This window comes from Budorcas taxicolor, chromosome 17 (assembly GCF_023091745.1).
Source record: "Budorcas taxicolor isolate Tak-1 chromosome 17, Takin1.1, whole genome shotgun sequence".
In the NCBI taxonomy this organism is placed as follows: domain Eukaryota; kingdom Metazoa; phylum Chordata; class Mammalia; order Artiodactyla; family Bovidae; genus Budorcas; species Budorcas taxicolor.
The window spans coordinates 66,208,421-66,223,445 of record NC_068926.1 but is presented as its reverse complement, the minus strand read 5'-3'; the positions used below and the strand labels follow the sequence as shown (position 1 = coordinate 66,223,445).

General features: G+C 48.9%; 1 protein-coding gene across 1 annotated transcript in view; it reads right to left on the bottom strand.

The window, feature by feature from the left end:
• The window catches only part of SEZ6L (seizure related 6 homolog like), a 71,668-nt gene that overhangs the window by 41,280 nt on the left and 15,363 nt on the right, over positions 1-15,025 (bottom strand). Inside the window, exons 8-10 of the mRNA XM_052654471.1 lie at positions 12,103-12,269; positions 11,478-11,672; positions 9,373-9,511 (exon numbers count right to left, since the gene is read on the bottom strand). Coding sequence (XP_052510431.1) covers positions 9,373-9,511; positions 11,478-11,672; positions 12,103-12,269 — 501 coding nt within the window. The remainder of the gene's footprint in view (positions 1-9,372; positions 9,512-11,477; positions 11,673-12,102; positions 12,270-15,025) is intronic.

Genomic DNA, 15,025 nt, shown 5'->3' with positions numbered 1-15,025 from the left:
GTGTGGGCTCTCTAGTTGTTGTGTGTGGGCTCTCTAGTTGTGACTGTGGGCTCTCGAGTTGTGGCTGTGGGCTCTCTAGTCGTGGTGTGTGGACTCTCTAGTCGTGGTGTGTGGGCTCTCGAGTTGTGGTGTGTGGACTCTCTAGCTGTGGTGTGTGGGCTCTCTAGTTGTGGTGTGTGGGCTCTCTAGTTGTGGCTGTGGACTCTCTAGTCGTGGTGTGTGGGCTCTCGAGTTGTGGTGTGTGGACTCTCTAGCTGTGGTGTGTGGGCTCTCTAGTTGTGGTGTGTGGACTCTCTAGTTGTGGCTGTGGGCTCTCTAGTTGTGGCTGTGGACTCTCTAGTCGTGGTGTGTGGGCTCTCGAGTTGTGGTTGTGGACTCTCTAGTTGTGACGTGTAGTCTCTCTAGTCGTGGTGTGTGGACTCTATAGTTGTGTTGTGTGGGCTCTCTAGTTGTGGTGTGTGGACTCTCTAGTCGTGGTGTGTGGGCTCTCGAGTTGTGGTGTGTGGACTCTCTAGTCGTGGTGTGTGGGCTCTCGAGTTGTGGTGTGTGGACTCTCTAGTTGTGGTGTGTGGGCTCTCGAGTTGTGGCTGTGGTCTCTCTAGTCGTGGTGTGTGGGCTCTCTAGTTGTGGTGTGTGGGCTCTCTAGTTGTGGCTGTGGACTCTCTAGCTGTGGTGTGTGGGCTCTCTAGTTGTGGTGTGTGGGCTCTCTAGTTGTGGCTGTGGACTCTCTAGCTGTGGTGTGTGGGCTCTCGAGTTGTGGCTGTGGTCTCTCTAGTCGTGGTGTGTGAACTCTCTAGGTGTGGTGTGTGGACTCTCTAGTGTGTGGGCTCTCTCGTTGTGCTGCGCAGGCTCCAGAGTGCTTGGGCTCAGCAGTGGTGGCACTTGGGATCTTAGTTCCCCAACCAGAGATCGTAACCCTGTCCTTCATATTGCAGTGTGGATTCTTAACCACTGGACCAGCAGGGAAGTGCCTGCCCTCAACTCTCAGCTCTCCCTTCTTGCTTGGCTTTTGGGCTGAGTTCTCACCGCGCAAAGAAGCTATATCTGTTTGATGAACAGGAGTGCCCCTGGACAGGCACTTAATTTTTAGGGCTTGGAATTGACTTAGCGCAGAACGGGTTGGCAGCAGCTGAAGAGACATATTCCATAGCTATCATTCATATGGTTACTGGGGTTTGTTATTAGGTTCTTTTATTTCTTGGCTGATGGATTGTGCTGGGGTCCATAACAGGGAGAGATTTGGGGCTGTGCTCCACTGTGGACCCAAGAAAAGCAAACTGGAGCTTGGCTGAAATTTCATTTTTCCACGAATAAATATATATGTATATATATATATATATGAAGTAGGTGTCCAGGAAAAGGGAGGAGGGCATCTCTTTGAGCCTCACTTTTTCCTTCTGTAAAATGAGTCAAGGGATTTCTCCTTTGCTGAACACCTCATTACCATTTACTGTGCGGTTATAATATTGGATTTTGGCCCCAGAGACCTGGGTTCCAATCCCGCTTGGTTTCTTTCTAGCTGTGTGACCGTGGGCAAGTGACTTCACCTCTCTGAGCCTCTTGAGTTTTCCCATCTGTAAAATGGGGGCAATCACAACGTGATCACACACGTTTCTCAGGTGAGAGGTAAATGACGTGAAGGGCACTTAGTGGCTGGCAAACAGGAAGTGCTCAATGAATTTAGATACTGATTTTGACGCCAATGATAACTGCCATCATCATTCATGAAATAATTCCTGCCAAGTGTTTGCCATAAAGTCTGGCATATAGTAGGGACGACTGTTTGCCAGTTTGATGCCAGAAACCTTCCTGAGAACTTCGCATGCTGTTTAATAAACATACACACTCAAGGTCTCCTCTCTTTTATTCAACAGATATTTATTGAGCACTTACTGTGTGCCAGGCCCTGGGGATATAAACAAAATATCCCATTGCAAGGCAGCCACCTTCTGTCACCTTCCTGAAAATGCAGAGTCTGTAAGCAGCAGAGTCAGGGTTGAAAGGAGCTCCCTCTGACCCTAAAAGAGGTGATACCCACTCTAATGGCAGAAAGTGAAGAGGAATTAAGAACCTCTTGATGAGGGTTAAAGAGGAGAGTGAAAAAGCTGGCTTCAAACTCAAACTTCAAAAAATGAAGATCATGGCATCTGGTCCCCTCACTTCATGGCAAACAGATGGGGAAATATAGAAGCGGTGGCAGATCTTACTTTCTTGGGCTCCAAAATCACTTCGGATGGTGACTGTAGCCACAAAATTAAAAGACGCTTGCTCCTTGGAAGAAAAGCTGTGACAAACCTAGACGGAGTATTAAAAAGCAGAGACATCACTTTGCCAACAAAGATCCATATAGTATAAGCTACGGTTTTTCCAATAGTCATATATGCATGTGAGAGTTGGACCATAAAGAAGGCTGAGCACCAAAAAATTGATGCTTTCACATTGTGGTGCTGGAGAAGACTCTTGAGAGTCCTTTGGACTGCAAAGAGATCCAACCAGTCCATCCTAAAGGAAATCAACCCTCAAAATTCACTGGAAGGACTGATGCTGAAGCTCTAATACTTTGGCCACCTGATGCAAAGAGCCAACTCACTGGGAAATACTCTGATGCTGGGAAAGGCTGAGACAGAGGATGAAATAGTTGGATGGCATCACTGACTCAATGGATATGAGTTTGAGCAAACTCCAGGAGATAATGAAGGACAGGGAAGCCTGGTGTGCTGCAGTCCATGGGGTCCTGAAGAGTCAGACACGACTTAGCTACTGAACAATAACTCTTTGCCTCTAGAAGCTTCGTGTCTGGCAGGCGGCACCTCCAAGCTTGTGGCCCCAGGGCTCAGCTCTTGCAGCCACGCTCAGGCTGTCTTTCAGGGCCTAACTCTAACTTGCTGTGCAGTGCTGGGCAAACCACCTTCCCTCTCTGGGCCTCCTGCCAGGTATTCCATCCTCGAGCCTCTTCTCCAAGCACACCTTAGTTTCTTTATTCCCTGTTTTATGCTTTACGTTTTGAGAGAGCAAGAAGGAGAAAGAAGAGAGAGGATTCAGGGACTTCCATGCTGGTCCAGTCACTGAGACTGTATGCTCCCAACACAGGGGGCCAGGGTCCAATCCCCACTCAGCGAACTAGGTCTCTTAGCTGTGGTAAGACCCTATGTGTTGCAAAGACGACCAAAGATCCTGTGTACTGCAACTAAGACCCTGGCACAGCCAAATAAATAAATAAATATATTAAAAAAAAATTCTGAAGGATTTAAAAGATTCACATCCAGACGCACTTTAGGGTAAGCAGCGGATTCCTGACGGAACTGGGAAGTACAAGGTGGGTCAGGGACTAGGTATTTTGGGTGTGAAGGAGGTACAGTTTGGGGGCTCCTGACTCATCTCACCCACCTTCTTACCCATGATACTGACAACACAATTAGAGGGTTCTAATTACTGCTGCTCCTTGGAAGAAAAGCTATGACCAAGCTAGATAGCATATTAAAAAGCAGAGACATTACTTTACCAACAAAGGTCCAAACAGTCAAAGCTATGGTTTTTCCAATAGTCATGTATGGATACGAGAGTTGGACCATAAAGGAGGCTGAGCACTGATGAATTGATGCTTTTGAACTGCGGTGTTGGAGAAGACTCTTCAGAGTCGCTTGGACTGCAAAGAGATCCAACCAGTCCATCCTAAAGGAAATCAGTCCTGGGTGTTCATTGGAAGGACTGATACTGAAACTGAAGCTCCAATAGTTTGGCCACCCGATGCAAAGAGCCAACTCATTGGAAAAGACCCTGATGCTGGGGAAGATTGAAGGTAGGAGGAGAAGCGGACGACAGAAGATGAGAAGCTTGGATGGTATCACTGACTCAATGGACATGAGTTTGAGCAAGCTCTGGGAGTTGGTGGTGGACTGGGAAGCCTAGCATGCTGCAGCCTATGGGGTCACAGAGTCGGACAGGACTGAGCCACTGAACTGAACTGAACTGAACTGAACTGAACAGGGTAACTGCTGCAGTTCAGGGCATCCTGTAACACTGCTTGAGTCCTTTGTTCACAGGGGCCGCTCGGGCAATGCCCTTCTGCCATTACAGTTTGACCAAAGGACACTCCTCAGAATCCTGCTTGGAGGCCACCCTCTCTGTGACATTTCCATAACCCCAGTGCCCCAACCCACCCCCTCCAGCCACAGCACTGTGCCTGTATTCTGTGGGGTTGTCTGTTTATGGTCCTACTTCCCTTCCTGACCTGTGAGTTGTTGGAGGCCTGGGAGCCTTCTGGCTTCATCACTGAGACATATAGCTGATGCCCCCAAAAGGCTGTTCAAGTCAATGCAAGTGGACGCTACGGTGTGCACACCAACCCTGGCTCTGTCTTTCCCTAGCTGTGTGACCTGAGGCAGCCGCTTCACTCTCTGTGGTGTCATTCCCAAATCCACGAAGCAGTGGGGATCAAGATGGACTCACGAGGGTCCCTGGCACCTGCAGACCTCATTTGCTGCTGCTGCTGCTGCTGCTAAGTCGCTTCAGTCGTGTCCAACTCTGTGCGACCCCATAGACAGCAGTCCACCAGGCTCCGCCGTCCCTGGGATTCTCCAGGCAAGAACACTGGAGTGGGTTGCCATTTCCTTCTCCAATGAATGAAAGTGGAAAGTGAAAGTGAAGTCGCTCAGTCATGTCCAACTCTTCGTGACCCCATGGACTGCAGCCCACCAGGCTCCTCTGTCCATGGGATTTTCCAGGCAAGAGTACTGGAGTGGGGTGCCATTGCCTTCTCCGAGTCCTCATTTATGAAGCGCCAACTACATGCCGGGCCCCATGTGATGTGCTCTGCGTACGTTATCTCTAAATTTGGGTAATTACCCCTCTGCAATTATCTCTGCTCACATTAGCACTAAATTATGTAATTATTATCTCCATGTAATAACGTTCACATTCATTATCGCTCTCTGGGATGAATGATGCAGCTCAGGGCCTGGCACGCAGTAGGTCTTTCATAAATGATGACTAATTAGAGCCGCTATCCTAATGCCCACAGCATCAAGAGATGGGCCCAGAAGACAAGGGGGAGAAGAGTCTCCTCTCGCGGGCCACAGGTGGCTGAGGACCTCATGACTCAGCAAACATTCCAGCACCTACTACAGGCCACCTACCCAGCTGGTCCAGCAGTGCAAACTCCTTCCCCTTCCCCGATGTGATAAATAACAATTGCAAACACTTAGGCCACGTGAGGGGCCCTGAGGATGGAATTATTTTTCTATCACAGCCAAATTGGTTTACTAAAACTGTCAGCGGAAACCAAGCAAGATAAATTAAAGCCAGCAGCTCCTGGGCTGCGTGGCTTCCTCGCTAGTGAGATGCTGTTTTCTTTCCCTCCGTGGGAGGAAGCGGGCACCAGGCCCAGATACCGCTCTGCCAAGTGTGTGCTGGGGTTTGCCGTGGAGAGACCCGGGCTGGTGACCCCGAGGGCTCAGCTCCCTCTTGCCATGCTTTAATCCTGTTAGCTGCCTGAACCCCTTCCCCTGCTGCCTGGTTTGGGCACGTCCAGACTCCCTGATGTGGCCTTCAAGGCCCTGCCTGATCCCACGGCTTCCTCACTGGTGTCGTGCCCCCTCTATCTCTGAGCTCCAGACACATAGGCTAGGTCCTCTCACAGGCTGGCGAAGACCCCAGGCCCTGGAGACATGGCAAGCAGTTTGAATCCCAGCCATGTGATCACAGTCACCGTTCTACTTCTATGCACGTGTGTGTGTTAAGTCGCTCCGTCGTGTCTGACTCTTTGTGAACCCCATGGACTGTAGCCTGCCGGTCTCCTCTGTCCATGGGATTTGCCAGGCAAGAATACTGGAGTGGGTTGCCACTGCCTTCTCTAGGAGAGCTTCCCGATCCAGGGACTGAACCCGCATTTCCTGCATCAGCAGGAGGATTCTTTACCACTGAGCCACCTGGGAAGCCCTCTACTTCTATGAGTTTATTCATCTGTAGAGTGGAGATAACCACCAGACTTGCTGCCTGCGTTTGTTCACAAGGGATGTGAATGCCTGGGATGCAGTAAATGCTCAGCATATGTTCCATGTTATGGATGAATAATAAGAGAGTCACGCTTCCTGCTTCTGGACCTTAGCACATGCTGTTCCTTTTGGCTGGAACACTGTTCCCTCCATCTTTGCCTATCTTCTGCCTGTTACAGTTCACAGGCAGTGTGCTGGAACCAGTGGCTCCTTCTGGGTCATACGAGCTGATTGTTAAGGGTCCAGGCATTTGGTGAGCCTGTTGATGTTGTGTTGATTGCTTGAAACTGGTTTCACAGCGTAAGTATTTACATCGAGGAAATTGGCAAATGCTGCACATCGGGGAGCTGCTCCCCAGCCCACCAGCCAAGAAAAGCCACTGTGGAACCTTGACCAGCATCCTCCTGCTCTAGAATAACCCCATGTCTTTCGGGTCTGAGCAGCTGGCAGGATGGACGACTCCCTCCTGAGATGGGAAGATGAGTCGAAACAGGTTTGGAGAAAGGGAATCAAGGGGTTTAAGTCTGGGGACTTCACTGGAGATGCCTCTTGGACATCGAAGTGAAGAGGTGAGAAAGCAGGTGGAAATAAGGTGAGCTATATAATAGCTGGATATTCCACCTAGGATTACTTGGAGGAGCAAATTAATTAACACTTGAGAATAACCTTGCAGACAGTAAGTACTCAATGATGAAAAATAGCTTTCCTCACCACCTCCATGAGAAACGACCTTAACCACTCTCTAGACTTGTAGTTCCTCAAGTCTGAATCTGGTAGGGAGATACTTTTTATAAAGAGGGGGCATTATTTCTAAAAATTGAATTTATATTAGAGAAATGCAAATCAAAACTACCATGAGGTATTACCTCACACTGGTCAGAATGGCTTCGTTAAAATGTCTAGAAATAACAAATGCTGGAGAGGGTGTGGAGAAGAGGGAGTGCTCCTACACTGTTGGTGGCGATGTAAACTGGTGAGTCCCGTTGGGAGCAGAATGGAGGCTCCTCTTAGCACTGAAGCTACAGCTGCCATACGATCCAGCAACCTTACTTCGGGCACACAGCCTGACAAACCTACCGATATAATTTGAAGAGATAAATGCACCCCAATGCTCACTGCAGCAGTGTTCACAGCAGCCAAGACATGGAAGCAATGTGAATGTCTATCAACAGGTGAACGGATAAAGAAGAGGTGGTGCATATACACGCGGGAACACTCCTCAGCCACGATAAGGAACGACATACCGCCACCCGCAGTGACACAGCTAGACCCAGAGATGGCCATGGTAAGTGAAGCAAGTCAAAGGCAAACATCATACAACATCACTTCTATGTGGGATCTAAAACACGACCCAAACAAATGCATCAAGGAAGAAACAGGCACACAGAGAACAGACTTCCGGCTCCCGAGGGCGAAGGGGGTGGGGGAGGGAAGGGTTGGGAGTTCGGGATTAGCAGATGCAAACTGTTATACATAGGATGGATAAAAAACAAGGGCTCATGGTAGAGCACACGGAACTGTATTCAATATCCTGCGATAAACCATAATGGAAAAGCATGTGAAACGATACATGTAACCCCTACCCAGCCTCCACACTCCAGACACACTGAACTCCCGTTTAGCCACTAAGTGGGCCACTTTCTCTCTCATTTCCAGACTTTGCACATGCTGAACTCACTGTCTGGACCCTCTTCATTTCTCTTCATCACTTGCATATCTTCTTTCATCCCATCCCAGAAGTCACTACCTCCTGGAAGCCCTCCATGATTTCACACAGATGCCTGCTCTCCCCATCATTGCTCTTATCACACTGCACAAAGTTTCATGTCCTCATTCACTAGACAGTGAGGGCGGAGACTGTTCCACCTTTCTCACAACTGTATCTCCAGTGCCTAGCCTAGTGCTGCCTCACAGTAAGTGCACAGCAATTTTTTTTTTCCCAGAGTTTATAGAGACCAGTCAACCCACTCTTTTCCAGTATAAGCTTTACTGCTGAGTTGGCAACTATCAGAGCCTTTTCAGTGCTTGGCTCATAGCAGATACTCAGAAAACATGTCTTGAATGAATGACACTTCATTCCAGGCTCTAGAAGTCAGACAGCTAAGAATGGGAGAAAGGGGTGACTTATCATTGAGGAGGGAGGGAGGCAGTGGGCAAGGGAGGCTTAACTCCTGCCTCCAGTAGCCACAAAACACCCATGTTCCAGGAATCTCATTATAGATGAGAAAAGCCAAGGCCCAGAGAGAAGTCCAGAGTCTCACAGCTGGAGGTGGAGGAGACGAGACTCAGGTTGGCCCGACCCCAAGGCCACCAGAGGCAACCGTGCAAATCTATGACTCAGGGCAGCCTCTGAGGACACTCCTGCCTCCAAGGGACTGCTCCAAAGATAGTCACTCATAGTCTTGCAAATCATCTTCCTCTTGCCAGGCTCCTCTGCAAAGCCAGGCAACCCCAGAGTTCTGCTTCCCAGTCAAGCGGGTTCTACTTCAGGCTTGTGGGGACAGCTGACCCCCAGAGGTCCTGTCTGCATCCAGAGAGGCCCTCCCAAACTTGGCACCCAACCATGTGTCTGAGTCTGCTGGCAAGCCCTTTCTTCTGCTTTTCTAGACACCACTGTCTGTCTCTGTACCCTTCTCCCGATCCCTGCGGGCTTAGAGAGGGCAAGTTCTGGATGGAGCATCTAACAGGTTCCCTCACTGAGTATTGGAAAACAGACACACAGCCAGGGAAAGTCTATTCACTGTAACATGTCTTTTTCATTCGGCAGTCACTGTCTGAGCGTCTGCTGTGTGTCAGGCTCTGTGTAAGATGCCGGAAGAGAGATGAATCAGACCAGGTCCTGACTGCAAGGACCTTCTGCTCTAGCTGAGTGATCAGACGGGAAAACGAACTGCTGTGTGTGTTAGACTCCCTCCTCCTCCTGACCATCCTGGCCATCCGGGCCTCTGAAAATGCTGTCCTTGCTCTGGCACAGGGCCTTCAGGGGATTCTGCTCCTTTTGAATACGTTCACTCCAATTCATCTTTACATTCTGAGCTTTCTCAGATCCTCCAGGAAAGGCTTCGCTGACCTTCCTCTTGACGTCAGATCTCCATTATAGAATCGCATAGCATCAGGTGCCTTTCCTTACAAAGGTGCATTAACAAAGTTACATTGATGCATCTCCTCATTCAGTGCATGCTTCCTGAGCAGACTGAATTTCCTGAGGACAGGGGCTCTTTCTGGGTGTATGTTGTTTCCCCACCATAGGGACCCCAGTTATTTGCACAGCCCCTGACACACAGGAGGTGCTTGATTAATAGTGGTCAAAACAATCAAGCAGGAGCAATTTCTTCCCCAACTGGCTAGACCTGGGGGTCCACCCATCAGAAACACTCACAACTGGATGTCTAAGAAGATCCGCTTCTCCTCGCCGACATGGATCTTCCAGATACAGTCTTCACCTTCCACGTAGGGCTCCGGCCAGTTTGGTGACAGCACCACCCCGGCCACAGCAGAGAGCTCCCCACCACACATGGCTGTAAAAGGCACAGACAGACAGACATGATGCATAAGGAGACAGATATGGCATAACAGCTAGGAGTGTGGGCTATGAGACCAGACAGTCCATACATGTGTGGAAGGATTAAATTCAGACCGCCACCTGTCTCCTCCAGCTGAAGGCTGGCAAAGGCGGTATAAGGACATTGTACTGGGGGTTCTGCAACCCTGGGATTCAACCAACTGAGAAGCAAAGTCTGAAAAAATTCCAGAAAGTTTCAGAAACCAAACCTTGAATTTGCCACTCACCAGCAACTGTTCACATAGCATTTACATTGCATTTAGGACATTCCTGTATCATTTACATGGTGCTTGCAATTGTTTACTAGTATTTACTTTGTATTATAAGTAATCTAGAAATGATTTAAAGTGTATAAGAGAATGTGTCTTTTTATATAAGGACTTGAGCATCCATAAATTTTTATATTGGGGTAGTGGGTAGCGCTGGTTCTGGAACCAGTCCCTTGCGGATACTAAGGGATGGCAGTCAGGCTTTCAGGACCAAGGACAAAGCCCAAGGTTTCAAGGAACTCTTCAACAGACTCCCCCTTGAGCAGGGGGTGTAGTGACCAAGAGATGGTGCATTTGAATCACGTGGACCTGAGTTCGAGTCTTGCCTTGGCCACCAAAGGATCTGTTGACAAGGCATGTAAGTTCTTGGAGCCTCAGCTGTCTCCCTCTGGACAGCAGGGAGAAACACCAGTGCAGACCTCACTGGATAATTCTGAGGCTTAACTGAGCTCATGGATGTCAGACACGGCACAGTGCCAGGCACAATGTAAGCATTCAGTAATTCTTAGTTAAGGTTACTGTGGAGGGCCCTGGCTCCGAACTGGAAGTGGAGATGTGTGGCCGCACTTGGCCCTTTAAATTTCACTCTGTGTTTGCTGCTTTGGAAAGTTCTCAATGTGGCAGAGGCCAAAGCACCAATAAATTCTGCTCTGTTAAACCAGCACATTTAATACAGGGATCAATCCCTCACCACGGCAAGGCTATGACTTCACGCCAACTGCCATCTGAGCAGCGGCTGCCAGGAGCCAGGGCTCTGTTCATTATTCCACACTCCCCACGTGAGTTCAGGCTTGGAGTGGCTCAGCGGGGAGGGCAGGCCATTGGGCGTCCACATAGCTGAGGGTTCCACAGAGCTAACACTGTCCAAAGGGGCAAAGAGCACAGCTTTCAGAGAACAGAGAGATGAGAGTTCCATGCCTGCTTCTGCCAATTACCCTCAGTGTCTTCTGAGGCATGTCACATCACAGCTGCTATTTCTTTGTCTGTACCTGGGATCAATAATAATATGCTCCTCAGGTAGTGGGCTTCTCCAGTGGCTCAGCAGTAAAGAATCCTCCTGCCAATGCAGGAGAGTCCAATCCTTGAGTTGGGAAGATCCTCTGGAAGAGGAAAGGGCAACCCACTCCAATATTTTTGCCTGGGAAATCCCATGGATAGAGGAGTCCGGTGGGTAACAAATAGTCCATGGAGTCACAAAGAGTCAGACATGACTTCGCAACTGAACAAGACAGGATTGTGGTGAGGATTAAATCATATAATGCTCAGAGTGCCTGCAACACAGTTTTTTTTTTTTTGCACTCCTCTTAACAACTATTATTATCATCATTATCATTAATTAGACTCAGGGTTGCCATGTGCTGTTGGGTGGGCTGTGCACTGCACAAGTCTGCACAGCATATGTAGGAACTGAACTCCATGCAGAGATCTTCTCACCAAGCTGTGCATGATGGGGCCTTGTATCCGGAGGAAGGGGCCCCTTTTCAATTTTATCCATTTTGTAATTTTCTCAAGGATCAGCAGCAAACCTGACCCAACGAAGAGTGAGCCCTGGAAAGGGTTCTAATCCTAGAATCGGTACACAAGCTGGCTCTCTTCATCTGAAGGAGCGGAGGGCCCTGGGACACCCTGGAGGGAGGGCTGTGACCCACTCACCTCTGCACAGGGGCTCCGTGTCGTTCCAATACGGGTCTCGCACGTTGATGCACTCAATGATGGCCGGGCCCTGCTCCAGAGAGTGGCCGGGGTCGCAGGTAAACTCCACTATGGTCCCGATGCTATAGGTCGGGTCGGACGTGGTGAAGTTCCCGTTCTGAATGTAGGGCTCGTAGCAGTGGCCTTTCTCAAAGGCTGGGCCAGAACACAAAAGAGGGCAGCTGCTCACGCGAGTCGGGGGAGGCGTGCAGGGCCGTGCTCACGCGAGTCGGGGGAGGCACGCGGGGCTGTGCCACAAAAGCAGGCGCCCCTCCTGCTGCTAGGGAAGCCCCATGGAAAACGGGTACCAGACCCCCCACTCCAGCTCCTGCTGACCTGCTGAGGGCCCTTGGCCATTCACCTGGCCTCTCTACCGCTTTATTTTCATATCTGAAATGGGAACAAGGACCGTTGCCTCCCCAGCCCCAAAGAGGCAGCCTTTGGGGGTCCAAGGGGCAGTCTAGCCACGGCCTCTTCTCCAGTCTTAGCAGGTCACATTTCTGCCTCCCAAGACCCAGCCCTGCCATGCTTCCCTCAATCCCACAGCGACAACCCAGCAGAGGGGGCCGCTCCCCGGGACCCTCACCCTCAAACCGGATGTTGAAGGCTGAGGCCGCCGGCGGCTGGTGGGACGTGAATTCGATGCGGATGGTGTGGCCATCGCTCAGCAGGCCCTCGAAGGGGACATTCTCGGTTTGGAAGGAGTCGTAGAGAAGAGTGGACTTGTTGGTCAACCCGCTGTAAACCATCATCCTGGCAGTGCGGAAGGAGATGGGGGTCAATGAGAGGTCTTCAGGGGCCACTGACATGCAGCAGCAGGAGGCGTGTGCTGTGCGCGCCCGCTCTGGGACCGCATTCCCTGACTCACACCCCGACTTCACCCCATACTCACCAGGGTACTCTGCATCATCTCACCAAATTTGTCTCCCTTTCTGTACAATGCTTATCCTAGACTCATGGATGGATTCTGAGCTTGTAAGGAAGGTGCTGTGTATGATGTAATGACCCACTGAATTAATAGTTACCAATTATTTATTACTAATATGGGCTTCCCCAGTGGCTTAGCAGTAAAGAATCTGCCTGCAATACAGGAGACGAGAGCGATGTGGGTTCAATCCCTGGGATGGAAAGATCCCCTGGAGGAGGAAATGGCAACCCATTCCAGGATTCTTGCCTGGAGAATCTCATGGACAGAGGAGCCAAGCAGGGTGTCCATGGGGTCGCAAACAGTCGGACATGACTCAAGCGACTTAGCGGTAGCAGTATTTATTACTCACTAAGAAGTTGGATGATTGGGCTAATAACATTCTTGAAACACTGATACACACACACACACACACACACAAATACACATGTAATCACAGTCCCACCTTTAAATTCTGAGCTATGGGACTTTGGACAAAAACACTTTACCCCACCAAGCCTCAGATTCTTCATCTGTAAAATGGGTACAAGAGTGTGGGGATTAGAGGCCAAGGGTATAGTGTGCAGGTATGCAGGTCAGACAACCAAGTGTTGGACCACTACCAGGCTCTGCCACTGACTCTTGCCTCCTGAGGACACTGCGTGTGCAGTTAGAGGAGTCCCAACTTCCAGTCCCCAATTCCCCATCCACTGAGGTTACACAAGTCTCAACCCATCTCGGGCCTCACTTTCCACAGTCCTGAAAGGAGGGGTCACAAAGTCTTTCCTATCTGTCTTCCAGGGGGGCTTTGAAAAGATGAAGCACCCTGAAAACTGAAAGGTATCAGACATGTTGACATTCTTAGTGTTATTAAAACCCTTTGGCACTTGACTCTTTGCTAGCCATGGCAGTTTTAAAGAAGTTATGCAAAGATGTGGAAGGAACCAGTACACAAATTGGATCACTTACTTTTATGGATGGAATCATAACTAGGCATTTTTAATTTTTCAAGTTTTTTTTTTTACCATGACCCATATAAAGCGTTTATCATATGAATTTCTAATGCCATCAAAATGTAGAAATATTGGAGTCTCAGTCGGTTTATTCTGCCTTGTGTCCACTGTGATTCAGATAAGGAGGGGGCTGGGGTAGAGGCCAAGGGCCTCTTCACAATCTTCTAATCCCTCTTGACTTTATTGTGTCTTTGGGGCCATTCCCAGGACTCTTGTTTAGGAGAATTGAAGCCTTTGGCAACAAAGGTTGCTCCAGGGCAAATCCTCAGGATCTCAAAATCTCTACAGTCAATGACTCTTCCCAAGATAGCAGTTTTCTAGCTATGTTCTCTAGAATGTCTGAAATAGTGAAGAGTTTTATCTTAAATCTATGTATAGTCTCTGGTCAAATGGGCTTGGAAAATTTAAATGAAAATTAAACATTTTCTTCCCTTGCAGGACTTGTCAGTGCCTTTGCCAGTGAATGTGCCTTGATACCAAGATAGAGCCTGGGTATAGTGTCTCCCAAACATATTTGACCAGAGAACCCACTTTCTATGCTGCATATTATGGGACTGGAGTTTAGAAAGACTTCATTTTGGGGGGGTGGAAATCATCTTTAAAATTTCATTTCACTCCTCTACTCAAAATCCCTCCATGACTCTCTACAGCTTCTAGAAGCATCTGGCAGCCAAAGCCCTTCAGAAGATGGCCCACATTTACCTCCTCATCTTTGTCCATCTCCACTCCTATTCTCCCTGCTTGGGCTAGCTACTCCATCCACTCACCGTATTTTGGGTTCCCTGAGTGAATCTCTAAGGTTTAGATCAAGGTCCCATATCTTACATGGAGCCTTCTCTTCTAGCTCTAAGCTCTTGCAACTGTGGTACTTAAGCTGTTTTCCCTCAATAAAGTCCATGGACAGATAAAGCTCCCCTTTCTTCTTAGCACAGCGAGTACCTTCGCTCCTGTGTGTGTGTGTGTGTGTGTGTGTGTGTGTGTGTGTGTATGCTTTGACCTTGATGAGCAACCCCAAACTTCTTTCCCTAGAGACACTTGAGCACTGGTTTTCCCTGGTGGTTGTCAACACCTCCCTTTCATAAACCTTTGCAGGGCTCCACAGAAACACCCAGTGAAACTACAGTGTCCATGTGTCTGTCGGCTCATTTATCAGGATTTCATAAACTTTCAGAAAATACTCATTTTGGTTAATTTTTCTTTCTGCTTCTCACTGTCTGGTCTAAACGTACACTTGGTTTATTCCCAGTACTGTTCAGAAGAGGCAAACTAGAGGTCTGAATGTTAAAAAGCATTCATCACTGAGGGCTCCCAGGTCTTGCTTCTCAATGAGTCTCCAGGGGGAAGAGACTGGGCATCTGTTTTTCTTAAAGGTTCCTGAGGCCATTCTGATGCTACAGAGAATCCACGCTCTGAAGCCCCTATTAGACACCTTGTACTTTAAGGCAGTGATTTATTGATACAGAGTTGTTCAGGATAAAGCTGAACAGTTTGGAGGGAAGTGGACTCCAGAGTTGGGTAAATTATTCAGTTGTCTGGTATTTTCTCAGAATCCTTTCCCAGAGGTTAATGGTTTAGGTCTGAAGCTTCAAAGA